This window comes from Neophocaena asiaeorientalis, unplaced genomic scaffold (genome assembly GCF_003031525.2).
Source record: "Neophocaena asiaeorientalis asiaeorientalis breed wild unplaced genomic scaffold, Neophocaena_asiaeorientalis_V1.1 scaffold59, whole genome shotgun sequence".
NCBI lineage: Eukaryota > Metazoa > Chordata > Mammalia > Artiodactyla > Phocoenidae > Neophocaena > Neophocaena asiaeorientalis.
In genome coordinates this window covers 6,275,397-6,299,493 of record NW_020174268.1, presented here as the reverse complement: position 1 = coordinate 6,299,493, position 24,097 = coordinate 6,275,397, and the positions used below count along the sequence as shown (strand labels likewise).

Below are 24,097 nucleotides of genomic sequence, written 5' to 3'. Positions count from 1 at the left end.
TTAAAGGAATTGCCTGTCTCCATGAGTTGCAGACACTGCAGTCACTTTAAATGGTAATGATAACTTTCAAAAAGGGGTATATGCTGAGCACAATGCTTGGTACTCAACTAAGTGCTCCACACATGTTGACCATTATTATTATTATTTATGTACTTCAATGGTCAACATGTGTGGAGCACTTAGTTGGGTGTCAAGCATTGTGCTACACAAAGTGTCTGATGTTTATCTCATTTAATCCTCTTAACTCTGAGACAGATACTATTATTCTCATTCTACAGATAAAGAAATGTAGACAGAGAGATGTCAAGCAGCTAGTAAGCTGCAGTGCTGGAGGGCAAACCCAAGCCTATGTGATCCCCCGGCCCAATCTTTTCATAATCATGTGGTACTGAGGAGGTACCTACTGAATGTTACTAGGCAGAGGGCAAATATTTGCACACCACCTAGGGCAGAGTTTTTATTTTTCATCAACAAGCCTTACCGTGAACTACCATAATGTCTGCCTGTTCTTTTTTTCCTGCATCATTCTGTTTTGAAGTTACAGTCTCTGACTATTCTTCTCAGTATAGACTGAAAAGTGTACCTTCAGAGGCTATCATGTAAAATGTTGCTTTCTTGATGATTCTTTCATTAGGCTGCTTCTCTTCTTTCTCCTACATCTCACACCATCTCTCCTTAACTTAAATTACTCCATCCTTTTTTTCTTATTATGTAATACTATCAACTCTTGAACACTTTAGCTTCTTCTACAAATTCTTAGACTGGATAGCTCTCAGTCTCAGTAGAGTACACTGTCAGATCATGACCAACATTCTCCTTATATATCTAAGTTGGGAACATGCCAACCACCATGGAAGATACTAAGTAAATAAAACATAGTCCTAACACTTTAACAGCACCACATTACAAAATAATAAAAGAAATCCTACACATTATTAAGTAACACAAACAATTTGAACTAAGTAATAGTTAATGTTCTCAGAAGGGCACCATCTACATTTTGCAGTTTTTACCATCTTTTTCCCATTGTGTTGAATACTGGCCGTCTTGGTTTTAGGACTTCTAATGACTGAATGATACTGAATTCTTGAAATACTGTTACATTTCATTTCTCTGAAAAGGAAAAAAAAGTTATTCTGTATATCACTAAAAATACTCTTTATTGTGCCCTGAAATATAGATAGCTTCACTGTTACATAAATATCCATTAGAAATTAATCTAAGTTATAACATCTATGCCTACCCCTCACTAGAAGAAAAAAGTATAATCATATTTTAAAGTCAATCATTTTTGAAGTATATTAAAAAACTGAAGAAAACCTAAGAAAAGCTTTGCAAATAAAACGGTGATAGAAAATAAAAAGAACTGCAAAAGTTACGACATCCATAAAGAACCTGATTAAAGTCAAGGTTTTTAAAGGTAAGACTCCACAAATGGAAACTGAGGAAATAAAGTATGTTGGCTAGATTTTTAAATATAAGTGCCCTAGATTTCTCACAGTGTTAAACTTACAACTGTGAAGCAAGTTGACATACAGGAGATATATAGGAGTGGAGGTAGAAAGTAAGAAAGAAAGATGAAAGAGAAAGAACTACTCTTGATCAACAGTATACAGCATAGATCAATCTTGACTGGGTTCATAAGATCTCACTCACATAATAGGCTCTTTGGGATTATTATGGAGCTTAGGTGGACACTCCTCAGTCACAGCACTTCTAGGATATGTTTCCAATTCTAATGGGATAACTTCAACCTCACAATCTGCAACTTCTATTTTCCTCTTTTTTGAAAACATATTTTTCATAATATTCTCTTCTTTTCCATTTTCATCAATAGCATCAGGATTCTCAGTGTTAGATCTGCTTAGTAATCTTCCTAAAAGAAAAAAGTAAAAGAGCTTAACACAACAAAAAATAACACAATTACTAGCAACAAAAGGGCATCTCTTCTGCTCCGTTACTGAAGAACCCTGTAGGGTATACTTTATTTCTAGAATGAAGATTAAACACTAACTCATCCTAGAAAGCTATTGTAAGAAATAATATATAAAAGACCAAGAAGAGATTTCGTATCTCCCAGTACATGAAAAAATACAGGGCATCTAAAAGAAGTATTTGTCTGTTGTGGTATAACATGAAAGAGAAGAGATTTAGCTACAATAATATAAAACAAAAATACAGATCAGAAAGCATTCTAGAAAATTAGAGAGGTGAACTCTAGTCTTAAAATTTCAGCTTTTGTGTCTAGTTATAAATGCTTTATCATTTAAAACCTTTACTCTTTTTATAAAGTGACCTATTTAAATCTGTGGTGATATGTGCCTATTCTCATATTAAGCCCTAGTGTAATTAAAATCTTCATCTGAAGCTTACGCATTTTCTTTCAAGGAACTCAAAATTATAGTTAACAAGTCAAAATAAGCAACTAGATCAGAGAGATAACTTAGGTGCATTTTCTAGCAATGCAGATAAAGCCAATGAATGATACTTTCTGGACACGATTTGGCATTTTACGGGCAGCATCAAAGAGTTATTTTGAGAAATACGAGACATGAATTGTCTAGGTAAGTTGTGTAGTATGTGTGTCTGTAAGTGGTATGTGGTAGGGATCCAGGTGTGACTATTCTGAACTCTGATAATTCTTGCCCTCACTGAAGTGAACCTGGCATTTCAGATGAGGAGGGTTGCTCTAGTCCCTGCTGCCTAGCACATTTCCTTTAGATTGCGTTGAGAGTCGTGTTTCTCCAACCTTTCTCATTTCATGGTACGCACAGAAAGTGAGGATTTTTGCCTGACACTCTGGGGTAAAAGGAAGAGACAACTAGAGACCAACGTGTCTGGCCTGTGGGATATGGCCTGAAAGAATCAGTAATTGCACAACTGTAACACACTGGTTGGAAACTTTCACTCAGAACATGGGCAACTCTCTTGAGTCCCTGAAATGGAGTGAACTGCTTTGCCTGAATCATCACCTCAAGGTATTTATTACAATGTTAACCTATTAAATTCTAGCTCAAGACACTGAACAAGACAGTCTTTGATTAATAATCTTTACCTTAGCAAATCAGTCATTTAGATTTCCTATTTAAATAGGAAGCTTTCTTACCTTACCCCAAAGCATCTGCAGCCACAGAGACCAAAAAGTGTGCCTCACACAATAACCCAAGTTTTATCCCTTAGCCTTTCTTTTCTGGAACACCTGATACCTCCTCCTAAGGCATTTCATCCCTTCAGTGCTCAATTTCCCAGTCACTTGTCTTCCTCTGATGCTCCTCCTATATATTGTTGCTCTTGTCCTTGCTATAAGATCTCAGTGGCCCTGACTAGTAAAATGGAGATTCAGAAATGTAGATCTTACTATAGAGTAATGTGAAAGTAAACCTTTGCTTTACCTGAATAAATGCAAACAAACGTCCCTCTGTCAATGTCATCTAGGCAGCGTACTCCCCATCCCTTCTTCTCAGTTTTGAATACTTGTAGCCTCACTTGAGGTCCATGTTGGACAACTCGGTTTTGACACATTCGTCGATTACATTTGCACAACAGGCTGCATTCATAAATGCTGTCAATAAAATATACAAGAGAAAAATCAATCAGACATCTTAAATTAAAAGCATAAGCACTTTATATTGCTACGTCACTAATAATTACCAAGAGAGACAGACTAAGTGTGAAGGCTCCTAGAGCTAGACTGCCTGGTTCCCATCATAGCTCCAGCATTTACTAGCTGTGTGACCTTGAATTTAACCTCTCTGTACTTCAATTTTCCATTTTTAAAATGGGGATTATATGATACTACCTACTTCTTGGGGTTGTTTTGTGAAGATTAAATGAGTTGGTATCTACAAAGTGCTTGAGACAATGCCTGGCACATCGTAAAGGTTAGTTCTTTAAAAATGTCTACGAAGGAAATGTCTAGGAAGGGAAAGTCTAAGAAGAAAATTTTCTGTTTATTTTTATTAATAACAACCATGAGAAGTTGAAAATTCCCAATTCTCAGACAAGCTTTGCACAGTATACATCTTAATGGGGAACCGTCTACCCAAAGTAAGCTAACCCTAGCAGGGAAAGAGTCAGACTCAAAGCAGATGAGTGTTAGAAACAGTCTGCATGTTACATGTGTGCTCTCTGACTTCCATTTCCAAGAACAATATACAAGTTTGTTTTTTTTAATGCCTTAATTTAGATTTTTGGTATAAGAAATTAAGATTTAACAACATTTATAAGACTACAGGCCACAATGATAAAGTACCCTTCTTCAAAGATATAAATACCCTGCAACGGATCCTCAAGGTATCTTACCCAGTAGGTATCTGTCTCTGTAGTCTTTTATATTTATATCCAGTGGTTATTTTACTACTTAACAAGGGGCAAGTCTTGGCATTCCTTGCTGTCAGTTGAAGACACGCACATTTTGTTCTAAAAGGCAACGGATGGAGAAGTCAGAATAAAAAAGCACCAAGTTAAGAGACTATCTTGACAAAAGTGTAAAGGATGTAATTGTATTTAGAATAGTTGTTTGGTTCATGGACTGTTAGATTTCTTCCCTAAATAAAAAAGACCTCTTTGAAAGACAACATCTACCAAAAATTTATAAATAATTATAAACTGCCCTGTACCTCTACTTGCTCATGAAATAAATACTTAACTTTATGAGTTTTCTCTAACTTTTCAAAATGAATTCCTTTCATTTCCTATTCTGCAAAACCTTCTTTGTAAAAATTCTCCTATGTCTGCTCTCTTACAATGGATAAACTTTTATGTGTCAAACTCAAAAGGGCATATTGCATATGTCTTGTATTATCTCTCCCTCTAGTGACATGAAAATAAATTGGGGAGACTGATGCTGGGTATCTGGCTACTACAATCTGTTTTTCATAACATTGCTAAGCAGTAAACATGCAACCATAAAAAAATTTTCCCGGGCTTCCCTGGTGGCACAGTGGTTGAGAGTCTGCCTGCCGATGCAGGGGACACGGGTTCGTGCCCTGGTCCGGGAAGATCCCACATGCCGCAGAGTGGCTAGGCCCGTGAGCCATGGCCGCTGAGCCTGCGCGTCCGGAGCCTGTGCTCTGCAACGGGAGAGGCCACAACAGTGAGAGGCCCGCATACCGCAAAAAAAAAAAAAATTTCCCTCTAACTATTTAGATAACTATCTAACATGACAGGGACTTGTAACTCGATAGGGAGTAAAGAACCTGGTTATCTCGGCTATAAACTAGGTATGTAACCACTGTTAAGCTGGTTAAAATCTCTGAATCCTGGCTATAAACTAGGTATGTAACCACTGGTAAGCTGGTTAAAATCTCTGAATCCTGTCTCGTATGTTGAATGGTAAGTGACTTTAAGGTCTTTTCCTCTATGATTTGCTTCTGCATTTTTCTGTTTATACACAATACATGTCAGAGTGGTAACTACTGTTTGCAACAGAAAAAAACAAGCAGTAAATTCATTAATTTGGATTCTATTTACAGATGTAGAAATCTACTGTTGCTTTTTTTAGTATGATTTTGCAAAGTTTAAAAAGTACAGAAAAACACAAACAATAATACAATAAACACTCATATTTTGACCATACAGAATTAGCTGTCATCATTTTGTCTAGTCCTTTTAGTTGACCCTTGAACAATATGAGTTTGAACTGCATGGGTCAACTTATACATGGATTTTTTTCAAGAGTAAATACCACAGTACTACACGATTCACGGTTGGTTGAATGCTCGGATGTGGAACTACAGATGTGGGCCACATTATATGGAGGGCCAACTATGTTATATGTTATATTTTCTACTGCATGGAGGGTCAGCAGCTCTAACCCCTGCATTGTTCAAGGGCCAACTGTAATTTAAAACATATATACTGTATATATGATCTTCCTTAAAAAAAAAAAAAAGCATTACAGATAAAACTAAACTCTCAAGAGGTTTGGTGAGGCATCCTTTATACTTTTTACATACATATTTATCTACAAACAATATATTGTATTTTTTTTAAAAGTACTATAGTTATTATCCTACAACTTTTTTCATTCAATATGTTTTTGAGACCCATCTGTGTTATATACAAATCTAGTTATTTCCTTTTAACTTTTCCACAGCATTTAGATTACAATTAAGTTGCTTGGTATACAATTAAGTTGCTTCTAGTTTTCAATACACCAAAAATGCTACAACATCCTTATTCTTATGCACATGTGTAAGCATCTCTAGTGTAGTAGCTTTCAAATATTTTGACTATGACTCACAGTAAGAAATATATTTTCTTCACGATCCTACAGAGGCATGCATGTTTATATGTGTATGTGTACAAGCAGAAATAACAGTGGCATGAAAGTACCTTATCATGTGGGATGCACGTGGGTACCTTCTGTATGATTTAATTTTTAAAATGCTAGTTGCAAGTGATTTTACATCCTACTAAACCTGTAGCTTGAAAAACAATGCTCTAGATAGACTTAAAAGTACTATTGCTAGAAAGCAGCTATGCATGTCTTCAACTGCTGTGTAATTGTGTGAGAACCCTCCTCCCTCCCCACAAATGACCATCTGGGTTGGTACAGAATTCTAGTTTTACCTTTATTTTCCGTCAGCATTTTAAGCTAATAAGCCTCCTTTTTGTCTTCTTTCTGATGAAAAGTGTGTTGTCAATCTATTTTTCCTCTTTTCTATCTGATAGTGTGAGATTTACTCTTTGCCCTAGATACTTTTTAAGTTGCATCATGATATATTTAGATATAGTTATCTTATTTTCCATTTCTAGTATACAGTGGGCTTTTTCACTCTGAAGACTCCTGTCTTTCTTCAATTCTGGAAAATTCTCAGCTATTATCTCTGAACAATGCTCTTTTCTTCTCAGATGTATGTTAGAATTTTTCATTTATCCTCCATATTTTTTAACCTGTAAATTTATTTTCCCCATATCTTTATCTCTCTGCATTGAGGGAATCTCTTTAGTTTTGCCTTGCAATTCACTAATTCTTTCTCCAGCTCTACCAATGCTTACCATTTAGTCCATCTATTTAGTTTTTATTTCAATGACCATATATTTTATTTCCCATATTTCCAAATGGTTCTTTTATATATACAGTATACTTAAAAAATAATCTCCTTTTCTTGTTTCATGGATGCTAATATTTTATCTCTTTGGACATTTTAAACATACCTATTTTAAAGTCTCTTTCAGTCAGATTCTACATTTACCTCTGATTCTTCAGGTGTGAATGCTGCCAGTTGTTGGGACTTATGCTACCTTCATGGTCCTAAATGTCTTTGTGTGTTCTGACTGTTTGAAATCATACTTTTCATGGAATTTACTCCTGGGTGCTCCTCTACACTGGCTGCTTTCCTCATTGCTCTGGCTCTGACCTATGGGTTTCACAGCTCTAAATCCAGTTGTTATTAACACAATTCCAGGCCCTGTGAGTTATTAGCCTGCTTCCCAGCCTTGTGCAGGTCCCTGTTTCTGTCCCCCAAAAGAGTTCAGTGCCCACTCTCTGCCATGCATGGGACATGTTTAATTCCCATCCTGTCAGGATTAGAATCCCTGGCCCCAGTGCTCATGTCCAATTCCAGATCCCAGTGGGCTTTAGCTTTTGCTTATTTTGTGACTTCTCTTGTAATTTCTGACCAATAGATGAAAATATATATGCTGGTGGTGCATGTTACATGGGGGTTACTTTCTACAGTCTAAGGCAAAAATCACAAACAGTCAAAATTATTCTTTAAAAAACCCCACTAAACTGACCATAAAGTACAGTAAACACTGTTCAACAGTTAGTTTTTTTCCTCCATCACTGAAAGAGATTGGGCTTGGCCAGATGTAAACGGGTTACGTTTAGAGGCAATGCTGAAAAAACAACTTATATTTAAACAGAATAAAACTTGGCACAGTGAGAGGTTTCTTCTATGACAGATCTAAAGGAACTGAGCCAAACTGAGGTAACAGCAGATTGATATCTCATCTCACACTCCTTCTGAGAGGATGGTGAGAACTATGTATATAATTTAAATTATTTCTCTTTATCGCTCTCATGCTTTTTCTTTTTCCTAGTAAAGGCAGCTAAATTTGCATTAAATTAAATGTACATATAATGCAACTCCACTCTACATATGCAAACCTACAAATACCAATAAATTACACACCCTGAAAAAAAAAATGGTTTTCACAGTCTTAATATATTAGAACATGTTTTCATTTTTTTTTTATAGAATGTCAATTTTATGATCAGGAGAGGCACCATTAACTTTCTAAAAAAAGTAGCAAGGAAATGATTTGCAAAAGTAAAGTATAACATATAACATAATCGTTAAGAGCATGGGTTCAAATCCTGATTCTTAAATTTGTTGACCTTACACTTGGCTTCTCAACTTCCTCATTTGTAACATGGAAATAATATTACCTACCCCATGGGGTTTTGTGAGAACTAAACAAGAAAATATATGTAAAGCACTTGTCACAGTGTTTGGCACAGTTCCACGGCATTAGCTGTAATTGCTGCTATTAGGAGTATGGTACTAGATTAAAGGGAATACTTATCCTTGGAAGAAATAATTCCCAAATTACTGAAATAACTGGCAAAGAGTTTTCTTTCCTATTGCTAATGAGATGCATCTTTCTATTTTAGATTCTCGATGAACTGATTTTAGATAGACAGACAAACTGATACACAGCAGGACTTCTTGACAAGTACCCCTACATTCAGAAGATTTTTTTGAAATGCCATGTTTTTCTACTCACATGTCTATGCAGCCCTCAGAACAGTCACAAGAATCAGTAAACATGTTGGAAAAGCTGTTTAAATAATATGCTCGTGGCCACATAGTCTTTCTGTACTTAAAATGTGGAAGCTTTCTATTGTCAATTTCATTACAGAAAGAAATGGGCACTGATTCCACTCCATTGCTAATATCCGTATCAGAAACAATTTCTTCTTGCCTTGGGTAATTCCGAGTCAACTGAACATAGGTATTGAAAGAAAAGTTATCTGTAAATAGAAAGTTACACTCTGTCTCAAGCAGGTAACGAAAAACTTCCTCCATGTTTCGTAGACTCCTTCCACAAGGGGTTTTATAACTCACGTGGAGTGCTGAAGAATGAGAGTTTGTCTTTGCATGTCGTCTTTGGAAGTGGCATTTGATTGGTAGCTGCAGAGGGTTTTCTCCCTTGAAGGTAAGTGGCATTTTCATCAGACAGGCACTAGAGCAGTCATGCTTTTGGTAAGATAAATTTGAAGATGATTCTTTTTCTCTAAAGTCCGCAACTTTATTTTCCAGAGGGGGAATTTCCTTATTTTCTGTAGATCTGTTTAAAGTTAATTATTTATTAGTATCTCAAATGTATAGCACAATCCCCATTTTTAAAAAAACACTGCACACTAAGGTGGTATTTAACTCCTATTAGCTTCTTGTTAGACAACACTAAAATAAGCCAGACTCTGAAATCAACATCTTACTATGTTCTGCAGCCACATAAAGTTATACCTGAAGGGTTTTTTTTTTTTCTGGACTTCAAATATGTGGTGTTTTTTCCAGCACCACTTCTTCAACTGGGTGTCCAATAATTCAGTTCAATTCTGACACTATCGACCTAGAGTCAGCAACAGATTCCACAAGTTAAAGGGCTCAGTCCCATAAGACTGCCCCCATGCCAGATGCCAAATGCAGTTTCCAGGTCACCCACACTCTTGACAACCCCTTTCTCTCGGATAATGTGCTGGAAAGACTCAGAACTCAGGAAAGCACTTTAATTACTATTACCAGTTTATAATAAAAGATACACTCAGGAACAGCCAAATGGAAGAGATGCATGGGGCAAGGTAGGTAAGAAGGGGCATGGAGTTTCCATGCCCTCTCCAAATGCACCACCCTTCCAGCACCTCAAACTGTCCACCAACCAGGAAGCTCCAGGAGCCCTGTTGTTTAAAGTTTTTTATGGAGGTTTAACTGCTTAAGCATGAATGATTAAATCATTGGCCACTGGTGATTATCTCCACCTGCAGCCCTTCTCCCTGCCCTGGAGGTTGGGAGGTAGGGCTGAAAGTTTTAGGCTTCTAACCAAGGTTGTCTTTCTGGCGTCCAAACCCCATCCTTAAGTTAACTAGGAGCACCTCACCAAGTCATCTCATTTGCACGCCAAAGACATTCCTACCACTCAGGAGATTCCAAAGGTTTTAGAAGCTGTGTGCTGGGGACCCAGACAAAGCAAGTATCTTTATTATATCACAGTCTAATTTCAGAGTATTCCAGAAAGCTGTGATTACAGTGGTAACTTTTTGCTACATCTACACCAAGAGCACCTAGTAAATTTAGAGTTCATGTAGGACATGAGTTCAGTAAAGACCTGAGGAAGGTTATGTCTTCAGACAAACTTGGTTCAAGCAAAAAACAGTAAAGACTAGGTAAAAAAATAATTAAGAATCCTTTATGCTGTTTTTTCTTTTTGCCTTCAACAACTGTACCAAGTGAACTTTCCCCATAATATGTAACCCACCTGGTCTCATACACATCTGAAAATGGTAAACTACAGGAGAAAATGGAGAGGTTATTGACTTTAAGAAAAAAACTCTGTGAAGATTCCATGTGTTCCAAACTCACGTTTTAAACTTTCACACACACACAAAAACCTGTTTTGTGTTACCTAATATTTTCAATCTATCTCTAGGTATCTGTTATTTATTATAAAAGTAATATAGGCATTTTAGAAAAATTTTTATACTCACTATATAAAGCAGCACTGTCCAACAGAACTTTCTGCATTGATGGAAATATTCTATATCTGTGCTGTCCAATGGCATAGCCACTAGCCACATGCGGCTACTGAATACCTTCAAATGTGGCTACTGTGACCAAAGAACTGAATTTTAAATTTCATTTTAAGTAATTCAAATTTAAATAACCACATGTAGCTAGTTGGTACCATACTGAATGCAGATATGAGGTGCCCCATCCTTTTTTCAGCTGTATAGTAATCCTCTACATAAATTCCACAATTTATATAACTAGTCTTCTATTGTTTTCAATCTTTTGCTATTACAAATCATGATGTAATAAAAAACCTCATATATAATAATTTCATACATGTGAAGATATCCCAGAAACCAGACTGCTAGGTCACAGGGTAAATGGATTAGTAATTTTGTTAAGATTGCCTAATTGCTCTCCATGGGGTCAGCCTCTCCAGCAATTTATGTGAGCACCTGCTTTCACAGAGGCTCTTGATGCTTCCAGATTTCTGATAATCTAGTAAGTGAAAGGATGTCCTATAATTTATAAATCTTTTAATGTTGGAAATATTTGTTTCCAATTTTTCTCTGTGTTACTACTTTGATGAATATCCTCATACATAAGTCCTTGACCAAATTTCTTTCTTTTTTTTTTTTTTGCAGTACGCGGGCCTCTCACTGTTGTGGCCTCTCCTGTTGCGGAGCACAGGCTCCGGACGCGCAGGCTCAGCGGCCATGGCTCATGGGCCCAGCCGTGAGCTGCGGCATGTGGGATCTTCCCGGCCCGGGGCATGAACCCGTGTCCCCTGCATCGGCAGGCGGACTCTCAACCACTGTGCCACCAGGGAAGCCCTGCAAATTTCTGATTACTACCTTAAGATACATTCCTTTAAAAGGAATTACTTGGTCAAGGGGAATATACATTAAGAATAACTTCTTATTAAAAAACTTTCAAACATACACTTAAGAGTATTCTTTTCTCATAAAGACTGATATACTGGAACCTCATGTACTTGTAAGAACTCCAGAATTCCCAGCACATAATGACTCTGTCCAACCCTCTGCGCTGAGTGATAACCAAACTCTAGCAAGGCTTCTAGCAGCATAAGGACATGCATGTCCCTAGGATAACCCCAGCCTCTCAACAAAATGCCTCCTTGAGAAAGCTCAAGGCTGTTTTTTCTAGCCAACACCTAAAGACAAGCCCCTGACCTTTCTTAGAACATTTACTAAGGTCTTAAAATTATGAATCTTTCCTGGGTCTCTCTGAGATGTATGTTTCTGTAACTCAGGAATATTTTTCTCAAAAACCTGAAAGCCATTCTTTTGAAAGGTAATCATCAGGAAGGACAGGGTCTCTGTCCTCCAGTCTCTGTGGGAGGACAGAATCCTAACTTGATGACTGCCAGCCAGCACACACAGCTGGCCTCATGGGCATTCACAGTGATTAACCTTCAGTAAGTTTTCACTTTAGCCCTGGCTTGTACTCCCTTCCTTACTCCTGCGTTGCCCTTTGTTGCCAGTCACCTCAGCACAAATCGCGATGGAGCTCAGCTCGTATTCCTACTGTCGGTAGTTAGTGAATAAAACCTGTTTCCACCACTATAGCTAATGTCTGGCTTTATGTTTGACACCTATTACCAGGTTTTAATAATTATCAATATTTTGCCTATTTTATTTAATCTATTCTCCACCCCTCTTGCCCTACCCTGGAACACTGGAGTATTTTAAAGCAAACACTTATCTGAAATAATTCAGTATGTATTTCTAACAAATAAGTCTTTTTAAAAATACATAATCTCAATGGCCCATCTTCACATTTCCCCGATTGTTTTAAAACCTGTTTGAATCAGAAACAACCCCTACACTCTGTATTTGATTCAGGTGTCTTTTATGTCTCTAACCTTATGTAGTGCTCCCTCCCTCTTCATTAATGACATTTATTGGTTAAAGTTAAATAAATTGTGTCACTTGTCCTATAGTAGTTCCCACATTCTGGAATCTGGCTGATGCCTTCCATGTGGTGGTGTCATTTAACTCACCCCCTTCCATTCCTGGCAAAGCAGTAGTCAGTTCTAGAAGCCTGATTTGATTCAGGTTCAATTTTGGTGGGGGGTTGGGGGAGATAATTCATACGTGGTGCTATGAATTTCCTATTGCATCACATAAGGAGACAAACAATGTCTGATTGTTCACATTTAGTGATGCTTAGATTTATAAGTGGGTTTGGGTGTTTCCATCCATTTTAAAGCTCCTCACTTTCACTTAACAGTTTTGGCATTCACCCATGATCGTTGTCTAGACCAGTGCTACGTTCAGGTGTGGTGGTGCCAGTTCCCAGTGGTTTTTTGTGTGTGTGTGTGTGTGTGTGTGTGTGTGTGTGCGGTATGCGGGCCTCTCAGTGTTGTGGCCTCTCCCGTTGCGGAGCACAGGTTCCGGACGCGCAGGCCCAGCGGCCATGGCTCACGGGCCCAGCCGCTCCGTGGCATGTGGGATCTTCCTGGACTGGGGCACGAACCCGCGTCCCCTGCATCGGCAGGCGGACTCTCAACCACTGCGCCACCAGGGAAGCCCCCCAGTGGTTTTTTAACAATTCATGGTAAGTACAAAAATTGAAAGTGCAAAAGTTTAGAAACTTTTACAGCAATTTAACATTGCTGCAACATTTTATGCATTTTACAAGAGCATCACTCCTCAATAAGTTAGAAGTTTAAAACAAAACACCTGTTCTGACCACAATTCATTTGAGACCACTGGGCTAAGGCCACTGTTTCTTTGGGGTGTGGTGGGGTGGGGGTAGTAGCTGTAAAAATAACAATCTTCTAATTCTATCATTCCTACTGCATTTTCCGGCTAGAGTGCTTTCATAAAGAAGAAATTTTACTCATCAATTCTTGGGTTACCCTGAAATACAGTTAGTATAAGCAGGCAGATTCTTGATTCTTTTTCTTTAATTACTAATATTCAGAATGATGAGTTGTATCCTAGCAACTACCAAAGTGACAGATTTTTTTTTTGCTTTACAATGGTGTGTTAGTTTCTGCTCTATAACAAAGTGAATCAGCTATACATATACATATATTCCCATATTCCCTCCCTCTTGCGTCTCCCTCCCAACCTCCCTATCCCACCCCTCTAGGTGGTCACAAAGCAGGAGCTGATCTCCCTGTGCTATGCAGCTGCTTCCCACTAGCTATCTATTTTACATTTTGTAGTGTATGTATGTCCATGCCACTCTCTCACTTCGTCCCAGCTTACCCTTCTCCCTCCCCCTGTCTTCAGGTCCATTCTCTATGTCTGTGTCTTTATTCCTGTCCTGCCCCTAGGTTCTTCAGAACCTTTTTTTTAAATTCCATATATATGTATTGGCATACAGTTTTTGGGGGTTTTTTTTGGGATAGCTTTTTTGCTTTCTGTCACAAGATATCTCAGGTCTGGAATCAGCCATTTCTCTAAGGGACTAAGGTTCCATTTAATGAGAAATGGCATTTAGAGACTACGATCATGGTACTAGGAGGTACACATATTTTAATCAATAAAAAATGCCAAACTGCTTTCCAAAAAGGCTGGACCAATTTATACTCTCATAGCATGGATGAATGCTCATCTACCTGAATATTATTTTAAAATTTTTCATCAATTGGATAGGTGAAAAATATTTTATTACCTCAATTTTTTTCTCTAAATAATAAGGAGTTTGAACATAATTTCATGTTTATTTTTTTTTTCCTTTTGGCTAACTGTCTATTCATATGCTTTGTCCATTTTCCTATTGGGGGCTTGTTCATTCGTTCGTTCATTCATTCATTCATTCATTCATTCTTCCATCAACGATTTCTTGAGTGCCTGCTATGCGCCAGGTGCTACGGAAAAAAAGATGAGAGCTCTGTGATCTCAAGGAGCTTACATTCTAGGCAGTGAACTAAGTATTTATAATAAAGTATAAACAATATTATGAATAATGCCATGATACATAATGTGATAGAAAGATATCTAATATTTATTATTTTTCTGTTTTTTAGGGTTCTAATTTTATACTTAATTTTTCTATGGTTTGAGAGTCCAGTTTCATCTGGAATTTATTTTGATGTAACACGAAGATCTAACTTAAATTCTCCAAATGATATCCAATTGTTCCAGAGTCTTTTACTGAATACCTCCTTCTTTCACCTTCTGACTTTTGACTTACTAGCTTAATCATATCTCAAGTTCTTAGAAATACATAAAAATGTCCTCTTATTTTCTAGACTTATTCTGCCTTTTGATCGAACTGTTAATTCTTATACCAATATAACATTGTTTTCCATACTATAATGGAACATTTTGGTATTTCTCAGGGCAAGTCCTTCCTCACTATTTTGCCTTTTAAACATGTTCTAGGTGTTTTCTGATTTTTTTATCTTTTGAGATTAAATTTATAATGGCTCGCCAAGTTAAAAAAAATCCAAATGCTTGGATTTCATATGAAATTAAATCTATAAATTAATTTGGGAAGAACTACCATTTTTACAATATGCAGTTTTCCCATCCAGGCACATGGTAAGTTTATCCATTCATTAAAATCTTTAGAATTAATTTTCCTCAGGTATATATTTCTTGTAATTAGTGTCATTTATTTTACTTTCTGGTGTTGTGAATGGGGACTTAATTTCATATTTTCTAAAGGTATAGAGTTTCATATTTTTATTTTATGTGACTGTCACTAAACCCTCGTTTTAGCTTAATAATTTTACACTTGCATCTTAGATTTTCTAGAAGGATAAGACTATCTACAAATAATTTTACTTTGTACATTTCAATAATCATATTTTCTTTTACATTCTATTATACTGGCTAGAATTTCCATAAAAATACTGAATAACAATTATGATAGCAGGCACTTCTGTCTTAATCTTTATTTAAAGGAAATGTCTCTAAGTTTCACCAGTATATAGGACATGGATACTGGTTTAAGAAACATATTCTCTCCCACATTAAGAAAAAATTCTTCAAAATGGTACAGATGAACCGGTTTGCAGGGCAGAAATAGACACACAGATGTAGAGAACAAACGTATGGACACCAAGAGGGGAAGTTGTGGGGGTGGGATGAATTGGGAGATTGGGATTGACATATATACAAATATGTATAAAACATAAATAATAAGAACCTAATGTATAAAAAAATTAATAAAATTCAAAAATTCAAAAAAAAAGAGTTCTGTTTCTAATGGTTCATATTACTTTCAAAAGTCTTTTGGCATCTTAAGATAAGCTTTTTTTCCTGTGGTTTACTTCTGTAAAATAATATATTTCCTAATACTAAATCATTCTTGCTTGACTAGTATAAATTCTAAGTCATCTCATTAATATTTCTCTGGATTAGAGTTGCTAAAATTTTATTTAGAAGCTCCATATCCACAATAGTGATATTTTAAACTTTTTAGGGCCATAAACCCTTTGACAATCAAATGAAAGCTATGAACCCTCTCTAGAAATACACTATAAACATAAAACTTTGCATACCATGCAGGGCCTCCATTGTCTCTAGTTTAAGGACTCATCTTTATTATAGTTAACTATATTTAGATGGTTTCTATGCCATTGCCATTTCTTTTTTCTTTTTTTTTTTTCCACTGCCATTTCTTAAATACTATATCTTATACATTCTGACTCCTCTTATGGTGAGCAAGAGGATTTTTGAGAAAATTTTCCACAAGGTTATATATATAGATGTTTTCTGAGCTTTTGCAAAGGTGCTAGCCTGATTTTTGCTGTTTTGTTGGCTTTTTTTGTTTGTTTTGATACTTGTAAGATATTTATACTTTAAGACTGATATTAAAACTTTTTAAAAATCAATACTTATCTATTAGTAATTTTCATTTCTGTGGTACTTGGTAAAACCTTTTGCCTCCAGACTTGATATTTTCTTATACTCAGAAGTTACCTTCTTTGACTATTGCTTCTGCTTCACTTATTCTAGCTTCTTGTGTTTTTGTTCATTTGTTTGTTCTAGTTCAGAAAAAACAGGGCAGACTTTTCCAAAAGCAATGATTCTGTTAGGCAAGTTTACATTATTTTTTAATATATTGAGAACATCTACATTTCATATTTATTTAAGTACCAAATTTTTTAATGGAAAATATATGTATTTTCATTTTCTAGCTGCTGGAACAATTCTGAATCCTAGTTTAGACATTGTGATTTCCTGCACTGCCGTTGTAAGCAGTAGCACATTGGTCCTAACTCTGTCGCCTTAGCTTGAAATTCTTAACATTTTGTAAAGAACATTATAACATATGGATGATCCTGAAAATATTTTACAGTGTTCACTAAAATTGTTGGTTTTCTGTTAATAGCTTCTTTTTTGAGAACATTATTCATCATTCTCTTCTTTTTCTCACTCATTTGCCCTTTTCTTCTACATTTTGGGTAATCTTTCTTTTTTTTTTTTTAAATAAATTTATTTATTTATTTATGGCTGCATTGGCTCTTCGTTGCTGCGCAGTCTTTCTCTCACCGCAACGTGTGGGGGCTACTCTTCGTTGCGGTGTGCGGACTTCTCAGGCTTAGTAGCTACGGCGCATGGGCTTAGTTGTTCTGCAGCATGTGGGAACTTCCCGGACCAGGGCTCAAACCTCGGTACCCTGCATTGGCAGGCAGATTCCTAACCACTGTGCCACCAGGGAAGTCCCGATTTGGGGTAATCTTAAAGATCCCAGACTATACCTTTAATTTCCTTAATTGACTTTCACAATGAATACTTTCTTAAAAGAAAGGCTGGGATAAAACCGATCACTGCACTACTATTTATAATAGTAAATATTTGGAACAATCTAATTATCCATCCTTAAAGGAATGGAATTAAAAAAATGTATTCTCACATGATGGAAATCCAAACAAGGAGATGAAATAAATCTGTAACACGGAAGCAACATGATTAGATCTCAAAACTAATGCTGAGTAGGGACTTCCCTGGTGGCACAGTGGTTAGGAACCTGCCTGCCAGTACAGGGGACACAGGTTCGAGCCCTGGCCTGGGAAGATACCACATGCCGTGGAGCAACTAAGCCCGTGCGCCACAACTACTGAGCCTGTGCTCTAGAGCCTGCGAGTCACAACTACTGAGCCCATGTGCTGCAACTACTGAAGCCTGCGCGCCTAGAGCCTGTGCTCTGCAACAAGAGAAGCCACTGCAATCAGAAGCCCATGCACCGCAACGAAGAATAGCCCTCACTTGTGCCGCAACTAGAGAAAGCCCGCCCATAGCAATGAAGACCCAACGCAGACAAAAAAATTAAAATAATTAAATAAAAAAAAAAACTTTCAAAAAACTAATGTTGAGTAAAACAAGAAGGTACATATATGAATATTTATGTAAAATTTAAAAACTATAATAGCACTATATATTATTTATGGCTATATAAATATTAAAAAATGAACTAGAAAAATAACTGATGATAGTGACTGCTCCTAGAGAAGCAGAGAGGGCAACGGAACTTTGTCATGGTGAGAAGTTAGGTATGGCTCAAAGAGATTATAGTGTTTTGTTTTCTTTTTAAAAAAGAGACTGAAAACAAATACAATGAAAGGTTAATAGCTGTTAATTCTGGATGGTGTGAGTATGGGTTTCTGCCATATCCCTTTTTATGTTTTCAATCTTTAAGATTTCTCAAAAAGGTAGCAAAAAATATTGGATGAGAATGCAGCTAAAAGATCAATGCAAATCCATCACCACCCATGGACTACAATGCAGTAGCACCTAATACATTAAAAATGAGGGGGGAAAAAAAAGCAGAAAAAATGAGGTAAGGTTATGTTTTCCCTTAAATAACTTCAGTCTGTTTTAGTATTTTTGAAACATGCTGGGGGTACATCCCATAGTAAGAAATATATTCTATAATGTACTTTTTGTTTTGTTCTTCCATTTAACTTCTATCTTCCTTAGCCTAGTCTACGTTTCTGTTTTTATTTATTTAGGTATCCAATATTTCCTTGTTTTTTGAAGCCTGTGCCTGGAATTGCTTTTCCCCTATTATTAAGTGCCAAGTTCCTTTCTACCACTTTTTCTTTATCATGTATTCTGAACTATAAGCAGTACTATTTACTTGTCTACCTAAGATATAGATCCCTTTGTTTGGTTTCACTCAGTATTCACTGTAATAAATTCTCTTAGGCTCTCACAGCTTTGTTCTTTGTTTTGATATAGGCTAATTTACTCTCAAGTAATTTATATAGCTACAGTGTTGTACAACCAGTAAACTGAATGTTTCATTTCCCTTTTCAGCTTGACTTAGCCAACTAAATTATGTTCCAAACTGGGTTCTGTGGCATTCTTTTCTACAAATGTCATCATTTGATTTACCCTATTTTGGGGGAAGGGGAATATGAAATACTAATTTGAAGATTCAAAAAGTTCTTCTTGAATATGAAGGGATTAACTTAGGGTATATGCAAGAGAGAAAACTGTATATAAGCTATCATTAGTTCTTAAATAAAAACTAAAATTTGTACAGTAATTTACAGTTTACAATGTATTTTTATGTAATTTCCTCATGTGACACTTAATAAGTACAGCTCTAAGTTAGTCATTACTGGAACAATAGACAATTAGAACTACTTACGACTAAAATATAAGAGTAAACATGCTGGTAAAATCTGTAATTTGGAATTTAGGGTTTCAAGAAAGTTAGCTAAGCTGGCTTACAAGTACTCTTCTGGTGACTAATTTAATAAAAATCAAGAGGTGTAAGGCTCAGGTTATCAGGCAATTAACAAAGGAAAAAATCTTTTTATATTTATAAAGAAAAGTTAGAAAAGCAGAAAAACATGGAAATGAAATACTGATATGAACCTCAGAAGTGATTCTTCTCCTAAAAATTAATTAAAAAAAAAAAGAAATGATTCTTTTCTTATCTATGCTTCATTCCATAAAACAAATGAAAGAAAACCAACCTACTACAAATCTCAGGAGTTAAGTAACCTAATTTCAATCCAATTTTGTGGGGAGGAAGATCAACTTTCTTACATCTGTGAAGATACTTTACTGGAAAAAAACAAAAACAAAAATAAAGAAAACCAATCCTATGCACAGTGCTGTAGATCTAGTTACTGATCCTGCAAAAACACAAAAATGCTGTAAGTAAACAACGGATGCATAGGTAAAGCAGGGTTATCTGGTATTGTCTGCATCTTTCTGCCAGTCTCTGGGTAGGGGTAAACTGATGATAGTGACTACTTCTATCATTCACTATAGAGGCTTCTCTGTTTTTATTTGGCTTGAGAACTGTTTTGTCATTAGACACCTTGAACTACAAGGCAGAACATGGCTTCACAGAATGCCAACTGATTTCCCAGCTCTTGACAAGTCTGATGTACATAAAGTACACAACTTTTAAAACTTTTGATGGGAAAGCATCCTTTTTTATGTATTTTATCTACTCTTACGTCAAATGATTAGCAACAGTAAATCCCTTTTTGGGAGCAAAAGCATTAATGACATAAATAAACAACTTATATACATACAGAGGGGTATAGTCTTCTGGAAAGGAGTCTTCATGTGATGTAGAGGGCAATGAACTTGATTTATTTTCCTGTGCATTCTGGGTCACAGACGTATGATCTACATGAAAAAATTACAAACTTAACAAGAATACCAAGTTAAAAATCACTCACTGTAAAATCTAAATAGTATCTTTATTGACTATATATATATATAGTCCTTAAGTCTGAAAACATATTAAGATTTCAAGATTGAGCCAAAAAATTAGGTGTCAACATTTTCAAAAACATTAAGAAAATAGGATAAAATAAAAGACTTAGGATAGAAGAGATTTCTACTGCAGAAATTGTAGTTTGGCCGACCTTTATCTGAATTTTAATCAACCTTTAAAGTGAAACATCAAGTATCCCTATTTCTGCTTGTATTTTACAAAAAAACATAACTCTTAAAGGCTCTATTAAGGTCACAAAATTGAAAGTTTATGTATCTTTTGTTTTCTCATTATTCTATTACTATCTATTTTTGGGGGAGAGAGGGAGGTATTTGGGTACCTCTTTTTGTCTTTCCATTTGTATTTTCATATTTCTCTTAGTTTCTCCTATATCTTTCCACACTTAATTTCATCTCATTTGCTGTCTCTTCTTTTTCAACTTCATCTATTCTTTCTAACATGACTCCACTATAGAAATAAGCTATGTATTTAATGAAAAAGTTATAGATTTCCTGCTCCTATTTTGAAAAAAATGGATATGTAGAATATTCTATGTTTGGTTTTAAAAAATTGTTTTTAATTGTGCTTCCTCCTATGCAGCAGTGGACCTTAAGAAAAAAAGTATTCTCATCCTGCCTTAGATTATTAACTTGCATTGGTCCTTTAGTGCAGACCACTCTTATTAAAAAGAAAAAAAAAGTTTAAGTAAATAGAAGAATAGTTTAAGTTATAATCCAAGGTTATCCTTGGCTAATTAGAAAGCATAAAAAACCCTCTTTAGTTATACAGGTGAAAAAAGAAGATTTAAAATCTGATAGTTGAAGAGAGCTGAGTAAATAATATAATAACTGATTAAAAATTAAATAAGTTTAACAAGTTAAGAATTTCCCAGCTAATTTCTTTGAATGAGCCATATAAAGCCATATTAACAAATAGGAACAAAACAAATAAATATAAGCATAGTTAGAAATAAGATTTACTAAAAAACATGGAGATTTTAAATTAACCATTAGATAAGGGGAGAAAGGAGAAATAATAATTTCTTTCAAGAAAACAGTATCCAAGTCTTTGTATGGGGATATAGCAGATATTTACAGAATTATACACAATCAAAGAAAATTAAAGGTAATTAGTGGTTTGGAGAATTCAGGCTGGATCTGGGATAGCTTGTTTTGACCTCAACACCAAGTCCTTTTGTTTCCCCCAGTCTCAGTATTCCTTTTAATATAAATACTAACATGAATCTTTATTACTAGAAAGTGTTTAATCCTTACATATGCTAGCAATGTCAATTACATAACTCCCCAATTACTTTTAAAACATTGCTCTACCACTAGCAAACATTTACTTTTATTTTGATAAATTTGTTACACTTCAGATGAACTATATAAAAATATGAAACTATAGTACTCAGTATTTCTATTGATGAAATCTTTACTTTAAAAGAACCAAAACAGGGCTTCCCTGGTGGCGCAGTGGTTGAGGGTCTGCCTGCCGGTGCAGGGGACGTGGGCTCGTGCCCCGGTCCCGGAGGATCCCACATGCTGCGGAGCAGCTGGGCCCGTGAGCCATGGCTGCTGAGCCTGCGCCTCCAGAGCCTGTGCTCCGCAACAGGAGAGGCCGCAGCGGTGAGAGGCCCGCGAACCGCAGGAGAAAAAAAAAAAAAACCCCGTTGCTTAGAATTAATTCCTCTTACCACCTCCTGCATTTAAAAGCTTCTCTTGCAAAGCAAATGTAATCCCTTAAGGATGTGTTGATTCCAAGTGCTATTGAAGGATACTGAAAGACTGTTTTCTTAAAGAATCTACTCTTCTAAAACTGTACATTAGCTACTGAAATTGAAAATACTTTTGAATAACAAAAGTTTTCTTTAAAATAAACTTGGGACTTCCCTGGCGGTCCAGTGGTTAAGACTCCTCTTTTCCACTGCAGAGGCATGGGTTCAATCTCTGGTCAGGGAACGAAGATCCCGCATGCCTTGGCACAGCAATCAATAATCAATCAATCAATCAATAAATCAATAAATAAAACTAAACTGATGATGTTAAGCCATTTTTCAGAGATTTAAAACCTTATGGCTCCAAATTATGAGTTAAAATAATAATTTGTTGAAATATTTACCAATATTAATTAAAATTTAGTAAATGTACCTCAACACTTTAGCAAATTAATGATAGTCTAAGATTTATAGGACAGTGATTCTGATAAAATAACTTGCTTTTTAATTAAAAAAATTTTTAATTGACATATAGTTGATCTATAATGTGTTAGTTTCTGGTGTACAGCAAAGTGATTCAGATATATATATATATATATATATATAAATATATACACACACACGTATTTTTTCATATTCTTCTCCATAATGGTTTATTATAGGATATTCAATATAGTTCCCTGTGCTATACAGGACTTGTTGTTTATCTAAAATAACTTTTCAATTTTTCTTTTTATAATCCTGGTACATTATCTTTGTTCAATTACTTCTAAAATAAATTTGTTAGACTGATGGTCTAATAATAATCTAGAAATGAAAAAAATTTCCATCAATTTATCTATACCAGAATGTGCCTTTTAGTATTGTTCTTTACACAAAGTATCAATAGGTTTATAGTGGTTTGGAGTCTTGGAATTCTATTTGCCCTTCTTATAGTAGAAGCGTTTTTAAAAAAGAGATACAATTCTTCCCGGAGAGGTTCAGTAGAGTATGCATTTCCTATGGGGTAGGACTTTTTGTTTACTAGGGAAACTGATTTCCATATATGGATCTTTCAGTTTTATTTTTAAACTGTCTTCAGTTAACTTGACATAATTAAGGCTGGCTTGCTTCAAAGAAAACAGCAGAGAATATTCTAGATTGGGATTAGAAATGTACATACCCTACCCCAATAAAGATGTTTAAAAAAAAAAAAAAAAAAAAACTGCCTAATTTGTAATCTGGAAGAATTTAATAAAGTAATTCAATTGACTGCTGTAATTGATCTCAATTAATTTTTTACACCCAATTTAAACGAAAATATTTGGCAATAGGTTTATAGATTCATAACATATCTGAAATTTAATGACCCTAAATAAGATGATTTTACATGGTGTGTAGGAAGATCATGTACATTCTTTCAAATATCTGAAGAATTTGTGCTTGCAAAATACTAATAAATTTTACTAAAGAAATCATTAAAAAAATAAAAAAAAATAAAAAAGAAATGTACATACCCTTTATCAAAGTTGAATTATTATTTATAGTTGCTTCCTTCACTAGAATCATTGCTTGGATGTATTCTGTTAAGGAAAGGAAAAAAGAATGAAAACAATCAGCAGCAGTATCATCTTCACTCAAGATGTCAGCTACTGTACTAGGCAATTTACATACTTTATCTCATTCAATCTTCACAACTCCTCTAAGAGGTTCTTATGATTATCTACTGAATACATTAAAGACAAAGAAATTAAGGCCTAGCGGTTAAGCTGTTTATTCCAGGTCGATAAGCTAGAAAGTGGCAGAACTGGATTCAAACCTAGATATATCTGATTCATGAAGGAATGAGAAGGAATATTAAAATGAAAAATACTATTAATTTTGTGGACAAGCACATCATAGATTAATGTCATAAGAACATCCATAAAGTATTAAGAATATCCTGGGGAAAAATAAAGGATAGTCGGGGGAGATTTTGCTTGAAAATCAC

The 24,097-nt window shown here is 35.5% G+C and overlaps 1 protein-coding gene across 2 annotated transcripts in view; it reads right to left on the bottom strand.

Annotated features, from left to right (window-relative positions):
* Nucleotides 1–24,097, bottom strand: part of SETDB2 (SET domain bifurcated histone lysine methyltransferase 2) — an 82,664-nt gene that overhangs the window by 45,008 nt on the left and 13,559 nt on the right. For both annotated transcript variants that reach the window (XM_024755322.1, XM_024755320.1), the window contains exons 4-10: nt 23,625–23,690; nt 20,224–20,320; nt 8,737–9,300; nt 4,303–4,419; nt 3,393–3,562; nt 1,657–1,876; nt 1,014–1,113 (exon numbers count right to left, since the gene is read on the bottom strand). In XM_024755322.1, coding sequence (XP_024611090.1) covers nt 1,014–1,113; nt 1,657–1,876; nt 3,393–3,562; nt 4,303–4,419; nt 8,737–9,300; nt 20,224–20,320; nt 23,625–23,690 — 1,334 coding nt within the window. The remainder of the gene's footprint in view (nt 1–1,013; nt 1,114–1,656; nt 1,877–3,392; nt 3,563–4,302; nt 4,420–8,736; nt 9,301–20,223; nt 20,321–23,624; nt 23,691–24,097) is intronic.